A 16,767-nucleotide genomic window follows, 5' to 3' on the forward strand; every position below is an offset into this window, starting at 1 on the left:
CGCAAAGGACTACTGGGAACGGGAGCGTGAAGAGAAGCGGGAAGGCTGCGCGGGACGTCGGAGGGTGAGAATAACAATATTTTTTATTTTAAATTCTATTTTTTACAGGGATATGGTACCCAAAGCCCGGAGGACAGTCTCCTCTCCTCCGGACCGTGGGTACCATCCGCAATTGTTCTGCTTACTTTCCGCATGGTGGGCACAGCCACATGCGGGAAGTAAGCGGAACAATGCATTCCTATGGGTGCGGGATCGCCGCGATTCCGCAAATTAATGAGCATGCTGCGGTTTTTACCGCGAAGCGATTCCGCCGCGGTAAAAACCGCAGCATTAGCACAGCATTGCGGAATCCCATAGGAATGCATGGGATGCTTATTTTTCGCGTTTTCGCGGCAAAATCGCGAGGTTAAAACTGCCGCGGAAACGCGAAAAAAAACGCCACGTGTGAACTCAGCCTTATAACTTCCTAACAAAAGAAATTTTTGGTTCCAAAATTGTGCTGATGTAAAGTAAACTTGTGGGAAATGTTACTTATTGAGTTTTTTGTGTGCCATATCTCTGTGATATAAGGGCATAAAAATTCAAAGTTTGAACATTGCGAAATTTAAGATTTTCGCCAAATTTCCTTTTTTTTTTTTTCACAAATAGACGCAAGTTATATGAATGAAATCTTACCACTAACATGAATACAATATGTCACGACAAAACAATGTTAGAATCACCGGGATCCATGGAAGCGTTCCAGAGTTATTACCTCATAAAGGGACAGTGGTCAGAATTGTAAAAATTGGCCCGGCCATTAACGTGCAAACCACCCTTGGGGGTAAAGGGGTTAAACAAATTGTGCTTATGCTGCAGCACAGGTGCCACAGCTGACGACTGTCTACAGGTTTTTTTTTTTCCAGTATGTACACAATATTCATTATGCAAATTAGGGGGCAGGTCACACACCCCGAAGAAGCAAGCCGGGTGAAACACGTCGGGGCAGGAGGCTCCAAAGAATCCCCCATTGTTACTATATCCGATCAGGTAAAAACCCTTTACTTTTATTTCCATGACCTCAATGTGTTCAGCCATTATGCTCGCAAAACTTTCATATATTTGAATAGCGATATTGCATACACGGTGCTGGCTAGTTAACTCATTGTTGAAAGGTCTTTGTGAGCTATGTGGTTATTTTCTTGATTTTTATATCTTCTGAGAGATTAAAACATTCTCTTATCTTTGAAACTTGTTCATAGCTCTCTTTTGGTATGTAAGCACACTACCCAAGCCCATCTTCCTAACACCAGAGTGGGCAACACTTCAAACAATATGTATACATACTGATCCCTACAGCAATTAAATAGCGTCAGGATCAAGAAGTGTATATGACTAAAGAAAATGTTTTTTTTAAAAAACAGTATTATTTTATTGAATCAATATTAAAAAACATATACCGTATATACTCGTGTATAAGCCGAGATTTTCAGCCCTTTTTTTGGGCTGAAAGTCCCCCTCTCGGCTTATACGCGAGTCATATACCAGGGGGTGGTCAGAGACTATACTCACCTCTCCATGCACTTCTCTGCAGCCCACTGCCTGCATTCAGCGGTCACGTGGTACCGCTCATTAAACTCATGAATATGCGCACATTTATGAGTTTAATGAGCAGTACCACGTGACCATCTGAATGCAGGAAGCAGACGGCAGAGGAGAAGCAGGGGCTGCAGAGAAGTGACAGTAGAGGTGAATGTGACGGGGCAGAGTAATATTCACCTGTTCCCGTTCCAAGCCGTGCACCGCTGTGTCTCCGGGTCCTCCTGCTGTGACGACAGAGGGCGCGATGACGTATTCAGTGTGCGCCCTCTGCTGTCACTACAGAGAGTCGGGAGACAGAGTGGTGGATAGCAATGGAACAGCGACAGGTGAATATCGCCGGTGTCGGGGGCTCAGGACACCGGTACCTGGCCCTCAGCGACGGAGAGGTGAGTATGTCATTTTTTTTGCAGCAGCAAATAAGGTGTATTTATGAGGCAGCATTAACCCTTGTGCAGCAACATATGGGGGGTATTTATGGAGCATCTTCTTGGGCCAGCATTAACCCTTGTGCAGCATATGGGAGGGTTTTATCTATGGAGCATCTTCTTGGACCACCATTTAACCCTAGGCTTATACACGAGTCAATAAGTTTTTTGTGGCATAATTAGGGGGGTCGGCTTACACACGAGTATATACGGTACATAAAAATAGGATACCTCTAACCCATTAGCACACCAGGTCAGCTACAGCAATACTACAAAATATCAGAATATATGTATATGGTCTAAGTTGAATATTTATGCTTGCAATATAATTAGCATATCAAAATGTATATAATGTGGATACTCCAATATATTGGTATTAAAATAATATTCGGTTTCTAATTAGAAACCCTATTCCTATGCCCCTCTTGGCAACAAATTAAGCACAGTAGTAGTTACAAAAAATGCAAATAGCTTGGTAAGTCTATGGTTAAATAGGAAGGTGACACAATTAATTAGATTTCTGTGTGAGAATAATCACACCATTAAAGTGACATGGTGCCTAAATAAATAATGGCTGCAAGATATCAATGATAAAGCACAATGGTGGTTAAATACTTAAGTGGCACAATACTCACACTTTACAACAATAAACACACCACTAGCTGTTCACCCGTACTTATAATAAACCACTGAAGACCCTTGCCCCATACATATTACCTGTGTTAAAGCTGCTATGCCGATACAGTGCCCAGTGGCAATGACACTTCAAACCCGACACGCGTTTCGCTAATGCTTCTTCCAGGGGGCGTCTCCAGTGGCAGAGCAAAGTCCTGCAGTGCACAGGTGTCGGGGCTTTGACCTTTCCCGGCGCCTGCGCACTGCAGTACTTTGCTCTGCCCTCGACAGGGCAGAGAAGTACACCTGTGCAGGAGCGCAACATGAAGGAAGCAGGATGACGGCATCGCATGAAGATGGGAGGCGCCGGACCAGGACCAGCGACACCTCTCGGGTGAGGATAATAAGTTATTTTTCTTCTCTTCCAGTTCGGGTTTGGAGCCGACATACAGCATTACAGAAAGCTGTATATCAGCCCTGAAAGGTGGTGGCCATAATTTATATTGGCCCAAAGGAAGGTTGGCTCACGATAATTTAAATAATTTCAGTGCAAATTAATTTTTTAAAGATAATGCATAATTTTGGACAATCATGCCCAAACTATCATTCCTGACAAAGGCAGCGTTTACATGGTGCGCACAGCCATAAGCATCACGAGGTAGATACGAAGATCAAATGCCTCTTGCTACAAGTAGTTTGTCCATTTACAGCAGAAACCCTTCTGGAAGTGGCTCTCCAATGTGTGCTATGGAGGCCGTTATTACAGTGACACCCCCTACAGTGGCATGAAACGGTGACCCTCCCCTCCTACGGTGCGCCATGCTACAGTGACCCCCACCTCCTACGGTGCGCCATACTACAGTGACTCCCACCTCCTACGGTGCGCCATACTACAGTGACTCCCACCTCCTACGGTGCGCCATACTACAGTGACTCCCACCTCCTACGGTGCGCCATACTACAGTGACTCCCACCTCCTACGGTGCGCCATACTACAGTGACTCCCACCTCCTACGGTGCGCCATACTACAGTGACTCCCACCTCCTACGGTGCGCCATGCTAGTGACCCCCACCTCCTACGGTGCACCATGCTACAGTGACCCCCACCTCCTACGGTGCCCTGCTAGTGCCCCCCACCTCCTATGGTGCCCTGCTAGTGCCCCCCACCTCCTATGGTGCCACGCTACAGTGACCCCCACCTCCTACAGTGCCACGCTACAGTGACCCTCACCTCCTACAGTGCCCTGCTACAGTGGCCCCCCCTCCTACAGTGACCCTCACCTCCTACGGTACCATGCTAGTGACCCCCACCTCCTACGGTGCCATGCTATAGTGACCCCCCCCCCACCTCCTACAGTGCCCTGCTACAGTGACCCCCCCTCCTACGGTGCCATGCTACAGTGACCTCCCTCCTACGGTGCCACGCTACAGTGACCCCCCCACTTCCTACGGTGCCATGCTACAGTGACCTCCCTCCTACGGTGCCATGCTACAGTGACCCCCACCTCCTACGGTGCCATGCTACAGTGACCCCCCACCTCCTACAGTGCACCATGCTAGTGACCCCCACCTCCTACAGTGCCATGCTACAGTGACCCCCACCTCCTACGGTGCCATGCTACAGTGACCCCCCACCTCCTACGGTGCACCATGCTACAGTGACACCCCCCTTCTGTGCCACGCTAGTGACCCCCACCTTCTACGGTACCATGCTACAGTGACCTCCCCTTGTGTGCCATGCTACAGTGACCCCCCCCTACGGTGCCATGCTACAGTGACCCCCACCTCCTATGGTGCCATGCTACAGTGACCCCCCACCTCCTACAGTGCACCATGCTAGTGACCCCCACCTCCTACGGTGCCATGCTACAGTGACCCCCCACCTCCTACGGTGCACCATGCTACAGTGACACCCCCCTTCTGTGCCACGCTAGTGACCCCCACCTCCTACGGTACCATGCTACAGTGACCCCCCCCTCCTACGGTGCCATGCTACAGTGACCCCCACCTCCTACGGTACCATGCTACAGTGACCACCCCCCCCTACGGTGCCATGCTACAGTGACCCCCCCCCTCTATGGTGCCATGCTACAGTGACCCCCCCTCCTACGGTACCATGCTACAGTGACCCCCACCTCCTACGGTGCCATGCTACAGTGACCCCCCCTCCTACGGTACCATGCTACAGTGACCACCCCCCCACGGTGCCATGCTACAGTGACCCCCCTCCTACGGTGCCATGCTACAGTGACCCCCCCCCCCCCCCTCTACGGTGCCATGCTACAGTGAACCCCCTCCTACGATACCATGCTACAGTGACCCCCACCTCCTACGGTGCCATGCTACAGTGACCCCCCCCACCTCCTACGGTGCCATGCTACAGTGACCCCCCCACCTCCTACGGTGCCTACACAGGTTGGTACAGACTAGAAATCCACGGTAGGGATAATGCCAGATTTACACACAGCGGCTAATGGGAAGACTCAGACACCGCTATAGCAATGAGAGCCATCACACCGGTGATAACAGCAGTTATCCATCAGTCTGGACATTAGAGCATTGCGCTGTGCTGGTCAGGGCACGGTGGAGAACCACAGGTCGCAGCATATCCTACCTCGGTCGGGACAGAATAGACAGCTTCCGCCTGAGCTCTTGATGTTCACGACTGGATAAGGAAATAAGCAGTAAGAGAAGACACAGAGGGGACGTGTATACACGTGTGCTAGCACAGCCGAAGGCTGCCATTACTAGGGGAGGGGGGATTATTGGACAGACACTTCCTGCAACAGACTCCCGGCCGTAGTGTAAGGATATTCTCCGCCCGCAGCTGCTCTATGGTCTCCTCACATCTGTGGAGCTGGGCCTCACTGTCCTCGGTCTGCTCAAACCTAACGTGCAGGGGCTGAGCAACAGCATCATCCAAATGCTCAAAGAGCTCACTGTCCCCGAACTCCACCTCCGCCATCTTCAGACTTCCAGTCATACAGGTGGCGTACCATAGAGGTAGCAGCACGCTCCGCTAACGTCAGACACGTGACGTGACAGTCGCACGCGGCCGCTATTTTTGTTTCTGGAATGATGCTGTCTGAGGGCCGTGGAAGGCGCGTGTGTGTGAGCCGTGTAGTGCTCCCCTGGAGACAGAGTGCGGCCGGGAGTTATGTATTAGGGCTCATACTCACTTGGCGTGAGACTCGCACGAACACCCAGCACTCCCCCCGCACTGGGACCGGAGCGTGCTGCTGCATAGAAAAACGTAGCTCCGGTCCCAGTGGCAAACCGCAGGAGAATCCGCAGAAAGAATTGACATGTCAATTCTTTCTGCGGATTGAAAACTGCAGATAATCCGCGCGGAAAATTCCGCACCGTCTGCATTGCGGTTTTTGATTCCCATAGGGAATCATGGTACTGTACACCGCAGCGGACAAAACCGCTGCGGAACCGCAGCAAAATCCGCAGCGTGTGCACACAGCCTAAGGGCTCATACTCACTTGGCGTGAGACTCGCACGAACACCCAGCACTCCCCCGCACTGGGACCGCAGCGTGCTGCTGCATAGAAAAACGTGTAGCTCCGGTCCCAGTGCTGGCGGCAGTGCCAGGTTTTCCTGCGAGTCTCTCGCAAGTGAGTATGAGGGTGTGTGCACACGCTGCGGATTCATCCGCGTGGATTTTATAAAATCCGCAGGTCTTTTACCTGCGGATTGCCCTGCGGTTTTTCATCTCCTCAATGGAGGAGATGGCAAACCGCAGCAGAATCCGCAGAAAGAATTGACATGTCAATTCTTTCTGCGGATAGAAAACCGCAGATAATCCGCGCGGAAAATTCCGCACCGACTGCACTGCGGTTTTTGATTCCCATAGGGAATCATGGTACTGTACACCGCAGCAAAATCCGCTGCGAGTCCGCAGCGGCCAAATCCGCTGCGGGTCCGCAGTGGCCAAATTCGCTGCGGAACCGCAGCAAAATCCGCAGCGTGTGCACACACCCTTAGTATGATCCCCTAGTAACAGAACTGACATGGTCCCCTCATCCCCATGCTGGTATACATATTCCCACTCATCCCCATCCTGGTTTTCATGGGCCCCATCCTGGTATACATGGCCTCCATCCCCATCCTGATATACATGGATCCATCATCCTCATCATGGTATCCATGGTCCCCTCATCCTCATCCTGGTATACATGGTCCCATCATCACCATCTTGGTATACATGGTCCCCTCATCCCAGTCCTGCTATACATGGCCCCCACCCCCATCATGGTATACATGCCCTCCATCCCCATCCTGGTATACCATGGATCCCTCATCCTCATCATGGTATCCATGGTCCCCATCGTGGTATACATGGTTCCCCTCATCCCCATCCTGGTATACATGGCCCCCAACCCCATCTTGGTATACAGTGGGGAAAAAAAGTATTTAGTCAGTCAGCAATAGTGCAAGTTCCACCACTTAAAAAGATGAGAGGCGTCTGTAATTTACATCATAGGTAGACCTCAACTATGGGAGACAAACTGAGAAAAAAAAATCCAGAAAATCACATTGTCTGTTTTTTTTTCATTTTATTTGCATATTATGGTGGAAAATAAGTATTTGGTCAGAAACAAAATTTCATCTCAATACTTTGTGATATATCCTTTGTTGCCAATGACAGAGGTCAAACGTTTTCTGTAAGTCTTCACAAGGTTGCCACACACTGTTGTTGGTATGTTGGCCCATTCCTCCATGCAGATCTCCTCTAGAGCAGTGATGTTTTTGGCTTTTCGCTTGGCAACACGGACTTTCAACTCCCTCCAAATGTTTTCTATAGGGTTGAGATCTGGAGACTGGCTAGGCCACTCCAGGATCTTGAAATGCTTCTTACGAAGCCACTCCTTCGTTGCCCTGGCGGTGTGCTTTGGATCATTGTCATGTTGAAAGACCCAGCCACGTTTCATCTTCAATGCCCTTGCTGATGGAAGGAGGTTTGCACTCAAAATCTCACGATACATGGCCCCATTCATTCTTTCATGTACCCGGATCAGTCGTCCTGGCCCCTTTGCAGAGAAACAGCCCCAAAGCATGATGTTTCCACCACCATGCTTTACAGTAGGTATGGTGTTTGATGGATGCAACTCAGTATTCTTTTCCTCCAAACACGACAAGTTGTGTTTCTACCAAACAGTTCCAGTTTGGTTTCATCAGACCATAGGACATTCTCCCAAAACTCCTCTGGATCATCCAAATGCTCTCTAGCAAACTTCAGACGGGCCCGGACATGTACAGGCTTAAGCAGTGGGACACGTCTGGCACTGCAGGATCTGAGTCCATGGTGGCGTAGTGTGTTACTTATGGTAGGCCTTGTTACATTGGTCCCAGCTCTCTGCAGTTCATTCACTAGGTCCCCCCACGTGGTTCTGGGATTTTTGCTCACCGTTCTTGTGATCATTCTGACCCCACGGGGTGGGATTTTGCGTGGAGCACCAGATCGAGGGAGATTATCAGTGGTCTTGTATGTCTTCCATTTTCTAATTATTGCTCCCACAGTTGATTTCTTCACTCCAAGCTGGTTGGCTATTGCAGATTCAGTCTTCCCAGCCTGGTGCAGGGCTACAATGTTGTTTCTGGTGTCCTTTGACAGCTCTTTGGTCTTCACCATAGTGGAGTTTGGAGTCAGACTGTTTGAGGGTGTGCACAGGTGTCTTTTTATACTGATAACAAGTTTAAACAGGTGCCATTACTACAGGTAATGAGTGGAGGAAAGAGGAGACTCTTAAAGAAGAAGTTACAGGTCTGTGAGAGCCAGAAATCTTGATTGCTTGTTTCTGACCAAATACTTATTTTCCACCATAATATGCAAATAAAATGAAAAAAAAACAGACAATGTGATTTTCTGGATTTTTTTTTCTCAGTTTGTCTCCCATAGTTGAGGTCTACCTATGATGTAAATTACAGACGCCTCTCATCTCTTTAAGTGGTGGAACTTGCACTATTGCTGACTGACTAAATACTTTTTTCCCCACTGTACATGCCCTCCATCCCCATCCTGGTATACCATGGATCCCTCATCCTCATCATGGTATCCATGTCCCCATCCTGGTATACATGGTCCCCCTCATCCCCATCCTTGTATTCATGGTCCCCTCATCTCCATCCTGGTATACATTTTCCCCTCATCCCCATCATGATGATGATGTTCGTCCTTCGTAGTCGAAGATGACCATGGCTTCAGGGTTAGAAGAGAATTAATAGTTATGGGTCCGGAGATGGCTGATGAGGTCAATCTGGGCCTTGAAGGTTCGCCCACATACTTAACATAAGGAAGTAGATATGGTCAATACACCAGCTTCTACTTGTGTCTTGCGGACAGCACGCATTCTTTTTGCATCCAATATTTTCGTATCTTCAGCTGCACATGCTCCTGAGGTGATCCTGCCCCTCCAACCTGGACGATCCAGGGCAAGCTCTTCCCATTCATTGATGTTGACTTCCAGGTTTTTAAGAGACGCTTCAAGGCAGTCTTTATAGCGCTTCTTCTGCCTCCCAACTGCTCGCTTTCCTTGGCACAGTTCTCTGTACAGCAGTTGTTTCAGTAGTTGGCAGGCATTCTGACCACATGTCCAGCCCACCTGGCTTGGACTTTCAGCAGGAGTGTAAATGCTGCAGAGCTCGGTTTGTTCCAGAATTGCCGTGTCCGGGACATTTTCTTGCCACCTGATGTGGAGAAGTCTGCAGAGGCAACTCATGTGAAAATGATTAAGCTGTTTAGCATGCCGGCTGTAGACTGTCCAGGTCTCGCTTAGCATACACTAGTGTGGTGAGGACCACCGCGCAGTAGACCTTCAGCTTGGTGGCAAGGCTGAGTCCCCTTCGTTCCCAGACGTTTTTACGCAGTTTCCCGAAGGCGGCACTGGCAATTTTGTTATTAACCTCAGCATATATGGTTATTTCATGGGAAAGCGTTTTGCCTAAGTAGGTGAATTTATCGACTGCTTTGAGGTTTTGCTCCTTCACCGTGATACGTGGCTCCTTATATAGTTTCCCTGGAACAGATTGATACATGACTTTGGTTTTTCTAGTGTTGATCTCGAGACCAAAATTGTCGCAAGCTTGAGAAAAACAGTCCATTTCATGCTGCATCTGCTGTTCCATGCTAGCATTAAGTGCACAGTCATCAGTAAATAATAATTGACGGATAACAGTCTCATGCACCTTCGTAACCGCCTTCAGGCGTTTTGGGTTGAATAGCTTGCCATCAGTCCTGTACCTAACCTGGATTCCATCTTCAAAGTTGCTAAAGGCATCACTTAACATTGCAGAGAATAGCATACTGAACAGGGTTGGAGCAAGCACACAGCCTTGTTTTACGCCGTTTGTTACTGGGAAAGCCACAGATTCGTCTCCATCGTTCAGAAGCTTCACCATCATGCCATCATGTGTTATGAATGAGTCACCGGAGGAGGAAAAAACAAAAATGCAAGCTAAGTCCAGAAAACCGGAGAGGTTGGTAGCTAGCGGATTGCAGACCCCTGATCCTATTCACAACAACTAACTGTAGCCGTGGAGCGTTCCTACAGTGGTCCTAGACGCCTCTTCACAGCCGGAGATCTAAATAAGCCTAAAGAAAGAAAGGGGAAATCTAAACTGCCCCAGAGCAGACCCCAAAGCAATAGACAGCTCCCAATATGTATTGTCGGTGAAAACAGATGAAAACACAGACAGAAAGACAGGCAGAGCAAACGATGGGGCCCAACTAACTAGATAGGAAAGGACAGAAAAGATGCTGGCTGCAATCCGCAAAAACCCTACCAAAAATGTCCCAACACGTCTGATAGGAAAAACGGCCCTGAAGTCACTAGACTTCCAAATCCCTATATCAGCACTCCGATATATTCTGAAGACAGAGCAAAAGAGATTTAACCGATCAGGGACAAAAATGGAAATTCAGCAAAGCCCCAGCCGGGGCTGGCTGAACACAAAACTAAGCAAATCAGACAAAATCTCATGAAACAATAACAGAGCAAAACTTAGCTTTAGAAGACAGGAACTGAACTGGAGGCCAGAGCTCAGAGCAGAGAAATCACCAGCAACCCTACAGGGCGTCGGCTGCCTTATATCCACTCAGAGATTCCGGATGTGCAATCGCAATCCACCTGTTCAGGTGACAGGTCTCTCCCATCCAAATCAGTTTCACGACCTCCCTTCACCAGCAGAGGGAGTTCATCGGACATCAAAGGTGAACGAGAAAATGAGCTCACAACAGTACCTCCCCCTTGAGGAGGGGTCACCGAACCCTCATCCACGCCACCAGGCCGATCAGGATGGGCCCGATGAAAAGCACGAACCAATCTTTCGGCATGAATATCAGATGCAGAGACCCAAGAATTATCCTCCTGGCCACAACCCTTCCACTTAACCAAATACTGGAGTCTCCGTCTAGCCAGACAAGAATCCAGTATCTTCTCAACCTTATATTCCACATTACATTCAACCAATACAGGGTCAGGAGGTGCCACCACAGGAACTACTGGCTCAACAAACCTCTTCAGCAGAGACTTATGAAACACGTTATGGATCTTAAATGTAACAGGAAGAGCCAATCGAAAAGAGACCGGATTAAGAATCTCCAAAATCTTGTAAGGTCCAATAAATCTAGGTTTAAACTTTGGAGAAGCCACCTTCATAGAGATATTCTTTGATGACAACCAAACCATATCACCCACCTTAAACCGGGGACCAATGGTCCTATGCCGGTTGGAAAACCGCTGGGCCTTTTCCTGGGAGAGAGACAACTTATCCACCACTTGGTCCCAAATCTGGTGCATTCTCTCCACCACAGTGTCAACACCTGGGCAGGCAGAGGGCTCCACCTGCCCTGAAGAGAATCGAGGATGAAACCCAAAGTTACAAAAAAAAGGTGACATCAAAGTGGCAAAACTAGCTCTATTATTTAAAGCAAATTCGGCCAAGGGCAAAAATGAGACCCAATCATCCTGATCAGCAGAGATAAAACATCTCAAATAAGACTCCAAAGTCTGGTTTGTTCTCTCCGTCTTCCCATTGGTCTGAGGGTGAAACGCAGAGGAGAAGGACAACTGAATTCCCAGCTTGGAACAAAAAGTCCTCCAAAATCTAGAGACAAACTGAACTCCTTTGTCAGATACAATGTTCTCAGGAATCCCATGCAAGCAAACCACCTGTTGCAAAAACAAGGGCACCAACTCTGAGGAAGATGGCAACTTAGAAGGACCATCTTAGAGAATCTATCACAAATCACCCAGATAACAGTCATTCTCTGAGAGACAGGCATATCAGAAATAAAATCCATTGAAATATGGGTCCATGGCCTCCTGGGCACCGGCAAAGGCATCAACAACTGTCATGTCGGACACTGTTCACACCAGGGTGTCCGGCAGACAGCGGTAATACCCTGTTGGGTATTCTGTTCCAGTCGGGATAGGGTTAACCAGGTTGTCATGCTGGCTGAGGGCTGGGCCACGCCCTTGGTCTTTAAATAGTTCGTCCTGACTATGGGCGTCGCCGACTATAGCTTTAGCCTAGTGCTAGCAATACCGGTCAGCAGTGGTGGTGTTGGAGCATCTGATATCTGGTGCAGTATATCCCTCAGTGGTTCTTTCTCCAATCTGTTATATATATTTGGTTGCCCTTGCACATTATTGTATTCCCTTGTGTATTAACTGTGTGGTGTTTCTTTTACCCCTGTCCATACGTATTTGTGGGGTCTGGTGTCTGGTCCCCTCACTGGGTGGATGGTGGTGGGTTCAGCTTAGGGCTGGACAGGAGACAGGCACAGGGTGGAGGCTCAGGCAGGCACACCTTCAGTGTAAACCCTGGGTAGAGGGACAGACAGGGTTCCCCTAGTCTGAGGGACATCGCAGGGGTCCCGGGGTTTTTGCCTAAAGTAACCTAGGCATACCATGACATTATAGTCGGCCCAAATAATAAAGTGAGAGAAAAAAAAAAAAAAGGTATAGATAGGGAATATAGGGGTTACTTACTATGGATCCTATACTTTCCCTAACCAAGCAGCTGGAGGCTCTATCCATACAGGTCACTGAACTCAGGGGGGCGGTCCAGCAACAAGGCCTGTCAGCTCCTGCAGTACCTGCTGAGGCTGCAGCCAGGGCAGCTGAGCCCAAGTTTCCCCTTCCTGAACGATTTGCTGGTGATCGTGGTAAGTTCACGGTGTTTCGTGAATCATGCAAATTGTATTTCCGTATGCGTCCACATTCCTCAGGTAATGAGGCTCAACGCGTGGGCTTGGTGATTTCTTTGCTGAGTGGTGACCCACAGGCCTGGGCCTTTTCACTCCCTTCAGACTCACAGGCATTTGAATCTGTAGATTTTTTTTTCTCTGCTCTGTGTTTGATCTGTGACGATCCGGATAGATTAAACTTGGCAGAGTCTAAGATACGCTCACTGCTACAGGGTGATCGACCAGCTGTGGATTACTGCACGGAATTCCGGCGCTGGGCGGTGGACACGCAGCCTCTCTGGAGGCTGCGATGGCACTTGTAGTACGCATAGACCGACGTCTCCGTCAGGGGGCGCTGGTTTCGTTGCCTCCGGGAGGTGGGGGAGTGGTCGGTGAGGTTGCCGCGGGTGAATCCGTGGAACCCATGCAGATCGCTGGTATAGCACAGTCACCGAGTAACAAGCCTAAACGTCCTTGGCACAGAAGGCAGGGGCTCTGTTTTTTTTGTGGCAAAGGAGGATATTTTATTAACGCTTGCCCCCTGGTACCTAAGAAGGGCGCGCCGGCGGAAAACTGATAGGCTCAGAGGGTTTGGAGGAGTCTAGTCTGAGCCTTTGTGTATCCTCCGTCATGGTTTCCCAGTGTATGCTCCCTGCTAGGGTGGTACTTGGGGGGCAAATGCTCTCTATTACAGTATTTATTGATAGTGGCTCAGCTGCCAATCTCATTGATGAGAGGTTCGCGCATACAGCGGGATTTCCGGTGGAGAAATTGCCGAACCCCATCCGGGTGGTTACCATCAATGCTTCCCCGTTGTGTCAAGGGGAGATCACAGAGTGTGTGTTGGATATACAACTCCACATCGGAGTATTACACTCAGAGCGGGTAACTTGTAAGGTGCTTAGTAACTTACCGGCTCAGATGGTTCTGGGCTTTCCATGGTTGTCAATGCATAATCCTGTTATTGATTGGAAGACCCAGGACAAAATTCAGTGGAGCAGGGAGTGTCAGGAGAGGTGCCTGGCTACATGTATTTCCGCTTTGACTCCCAGTATCCCGGAGCCGTTGCTGGATTATGCGGATGTATTTTCTGAGAAGGGTTGTTCGGAACTACCACCGCATCGCCCCTATGACTGTGCTATTAGGTTGAAACCAGGGGCCAAGTTACCTAAAGCTAGAATGTTTAATATCTCAGGTCCCGAGAGGCTAGCTCTCAAGGAATACATTGCGGATAGCCTGAGCAAGGGTCATATTAGACCTTCCTCTTCTCCTCTGGCTGCTGGCTTCTTCTTTGTTAAAAAGAAGGATGGCGGTTTACGCCCGTGTCTGGATTTCAGAGAACTCAACCAGATTACGGTCCGTGATCCTTACCCTATGCCACTTATACCCGATTTATTCAACCAAGTGGTTGGTGCCAGGTGGTTCTCCAAACTGGACCTCAGGGGGGCGTACAATCTTATAAGAGTCCGTCAGGGGGATGAGTGGAAGACAGCGTTCAATACCCCTGAGGGTCACTTTGAGAGTTTGGTAATGCCGTTTGGGTTGACTATGGCACCGGCGGTCTTTCAACACTTCATTAATGATGTCTTCTCTCAGTTGTTGGGGAGGTTTGTTATAATTTATCTTGACGACATCCTCATTTTCTCTCGCGACCATGATACACATATAGAGCATGTTAGACAGGTTCTGCAGTTGCTCAGAGAGAACAGGCTCTATGTCAAGCTTGAAAAATGTGTGTTTTTCATACAGGAGCTACCGTTCTTGGGTTATATAATCTCCGCCTCAGGTTTTAAGATGGACACCGCAAAGGTGCAGGCGGTACTACATTGGGATCGGCCTGATAATCTTAAGGCGCTTCAGCGATTTCTTGGCTTCTCCAATTACTATAGGAAATTTATTAAGAACTTCTCTATGATTGCCAAACCACTGACTGACATGACTAAGAAGGGTACCGACTTTTCTGACTGGTCTGAGCCTGCGGTACAGGCGTTTGAATTCCTCAAGAATAGTTTTGCCTCAGCGCCCATTCTGGTGCAGCCCGATGTCTCCTTACCGTTTGTCGTGGAGGTGGATGCGTCGGAGGTTGGAGTGGGGGCTGTACTGTCTCAGGGCCCTTCTTGGGCCAAGTTGCATCCGTGTGCCTTCTTCTCCAAGAAGCTGTCGCCTGCGGAGCGTAATTATGATATTGGCAACAGGGAACTATTGGCCATCAAATTGGCATTTGAGGAGTGGCGACACTTCTTGGAGGGGGCTGTTCATCAGATTACTGTGATAACCGACCATAAGAATTTGCTTTATTTAGAATCTGCTAAGCACCTGTCCTCCTGGGCATTATTCTTCACCCGGTTCAACTTCATTGTTACCTATCGACCTGGGTCGAAGAATGTTAAGGCAGACGCTTTATCCAGGTGTTTTCCGGGTGGAGAGTTATGTGAAGAGCCGGTGCCTATTCTCCAAAAGGGTGTGGTGGTATCTGCCATCACGACAGAGATTGAGGCAGAGATTGCGGAGGCTCAGGAGGTGGTACCGCCGGGGTTGCCTGCTAATAAATCTTTTGTGCCGCTACATCTACGCTCTAGAGTGTTGGGCGAACATCACGACACGGTACTGGCAGGTCATCCAGGGGTTAAGAGCACTCTGGAACTGGTATCGCGTCTTTTTTAGTGGCCTAAAATCCGGCAGGATGTGGCCTCATATGTGGCTGCCTGTAACACGTGCGCACGGGCCAAGACTCCTCGTTCCCGTCCCGCTGGTAGCTTGCAGCCTCTCGGGGTGCCCAGTAAGCCATGGACTGAGATTTCCATGGATTTTATTACTGACTTGCCCGCCTCGGCAGGGAACTCGGTCATTTTGGTAATTGTTGATAGGTTCTCCAAAATGTCACATTTCGTTGCTTTACCGTCTTTGCCCAATGCTAAGACTCTTGCTCAGATATTTATTCGCGAGGTGGTCAGACTTCATGGTGTCCCGTCTGACATTGTGTCTGATCGAGGTACGCAGTTTGTGGCAAAGTTTTGGAGAGCTTTTTGTTCTCGCCTTGGAATCAAATTATCTCATTCATCGGCTTTCCACGCTCAGTCGAATGGACAGACTGAGCGGATGAACCAAAACCTGGAGCAATACTTGCGCTGCTTTATTTCCGACAATCAGGAAGAGTGGTCAGCGTTTCTTCCTCTGGCAGAATTCGCAATAAACAACCATTGCCAGGAATCGTCTGGGGAATCTCCTTTTTTTTGTGTGTATGGTCAACATCCTCAATTTTGCACCTTGCGTCAGGGGTGCTCAGTTGGCGTCCCTGAAGAGGACCAGTTGGGAGCTCAATTGTCGTCTGTTTGGAGGAGAGTCAAGCAGCGCTTGTTGAAGGTGGGTTCCAGGTACAAACAGGTGGCTGACTGCAGACGTGTGCCAGGTCCGGACCTGTGTGTGGGTGATTGGGTGTGGTTATCTACTAGGAACATTAAGCTCAAGATACCGTCACTTAAGTTGGGTCCCAGGTTCATTGGCCAGTGGCATTTCGTTTGGAGTTGCCGGCTGTGTATAAGATTCATAATGTATTTCACAAAGCATTGCTAAAGAAGGTCGTGGGTTTGGTGGATGGTTCCCCCGGGCCACCACCTCCTGTCTTGGTGGATGGCGCGTTGGAATTTGAGGTGTCCAAAGTGGTGGACTCTAGGGTTGTGCGTCGCACTCTACAGTACCTGGTCCACTGGCGTGGCTATGGTCCTGAGGAGAGGACATGGGTGCCGGCCTCTGACATTCATGCTGATCGACTGGTTACTATGTTCCATCGTCGCCATCCAGACAAGCAAGGTCCTCGACATGGTGAGGTTCCGGAGGTCCCTCGTAGTAGGCGGGGTACTGTCATGTCGGACACTGTTCACACCAGGGTGTCCGGCAGACAGCGGTAATACCCTGTTGGGTATTCTGTTCCAGTCGGGATAGGGTTAACC

The 16,767-nt window shown here is 49.2% G+C and overlaps 1 protein-coding gene across 1 annotated transcript in view; it reads right to left on the reverse strand.

The window, feature by feature from the left end:
• LOC141098343 (zinc finger CCHC domain-containing protein 8-like) overlaps positions 1 to 5,691 on the reverse strand; it is a 236,587-nt gene extending 230,896 nt beyond the window's left edge. Inside the window, exons 1-2 of the mRNA XM_073586030.1 lie at positions 5,437 to 5,691; positions 5,237 to 5,279 (exon numbers count right to left, since the gene is read on the reverse strand). Coding sequence (XP_073442131.1) covers positions 5,237 to 5,279; positions 5,437 to 5,605 — 212 coding nt within the window. The 5' untranslated portion in view covers positions 5,606 to 5,691. The remainder of the gene's footprint in view (positions 1 to 5,236; positions 5,280 to 5,436) is intronic.
• Positions 5,692 to 16,767: the final 11,076 nt, after the last annotated feature.

Source organism: Dendrobates tinctorius, unplaced genomic scaffold (genome assembly GCF_039654945.1).
Source record: "Dendrobates tinctorius isolate UK_male_01 unplaced genomic scaffold, ASM3965494v1 ptg000090l, whole genome shotgun sequence".
NCBI classification, from domain to species: domain Eukaryota; kingdom Metazoa; phylum Chordata; class Amphibia; order Anura; family Dendrobatidae; genus Dendrobates; species Dendrobates tinctorius.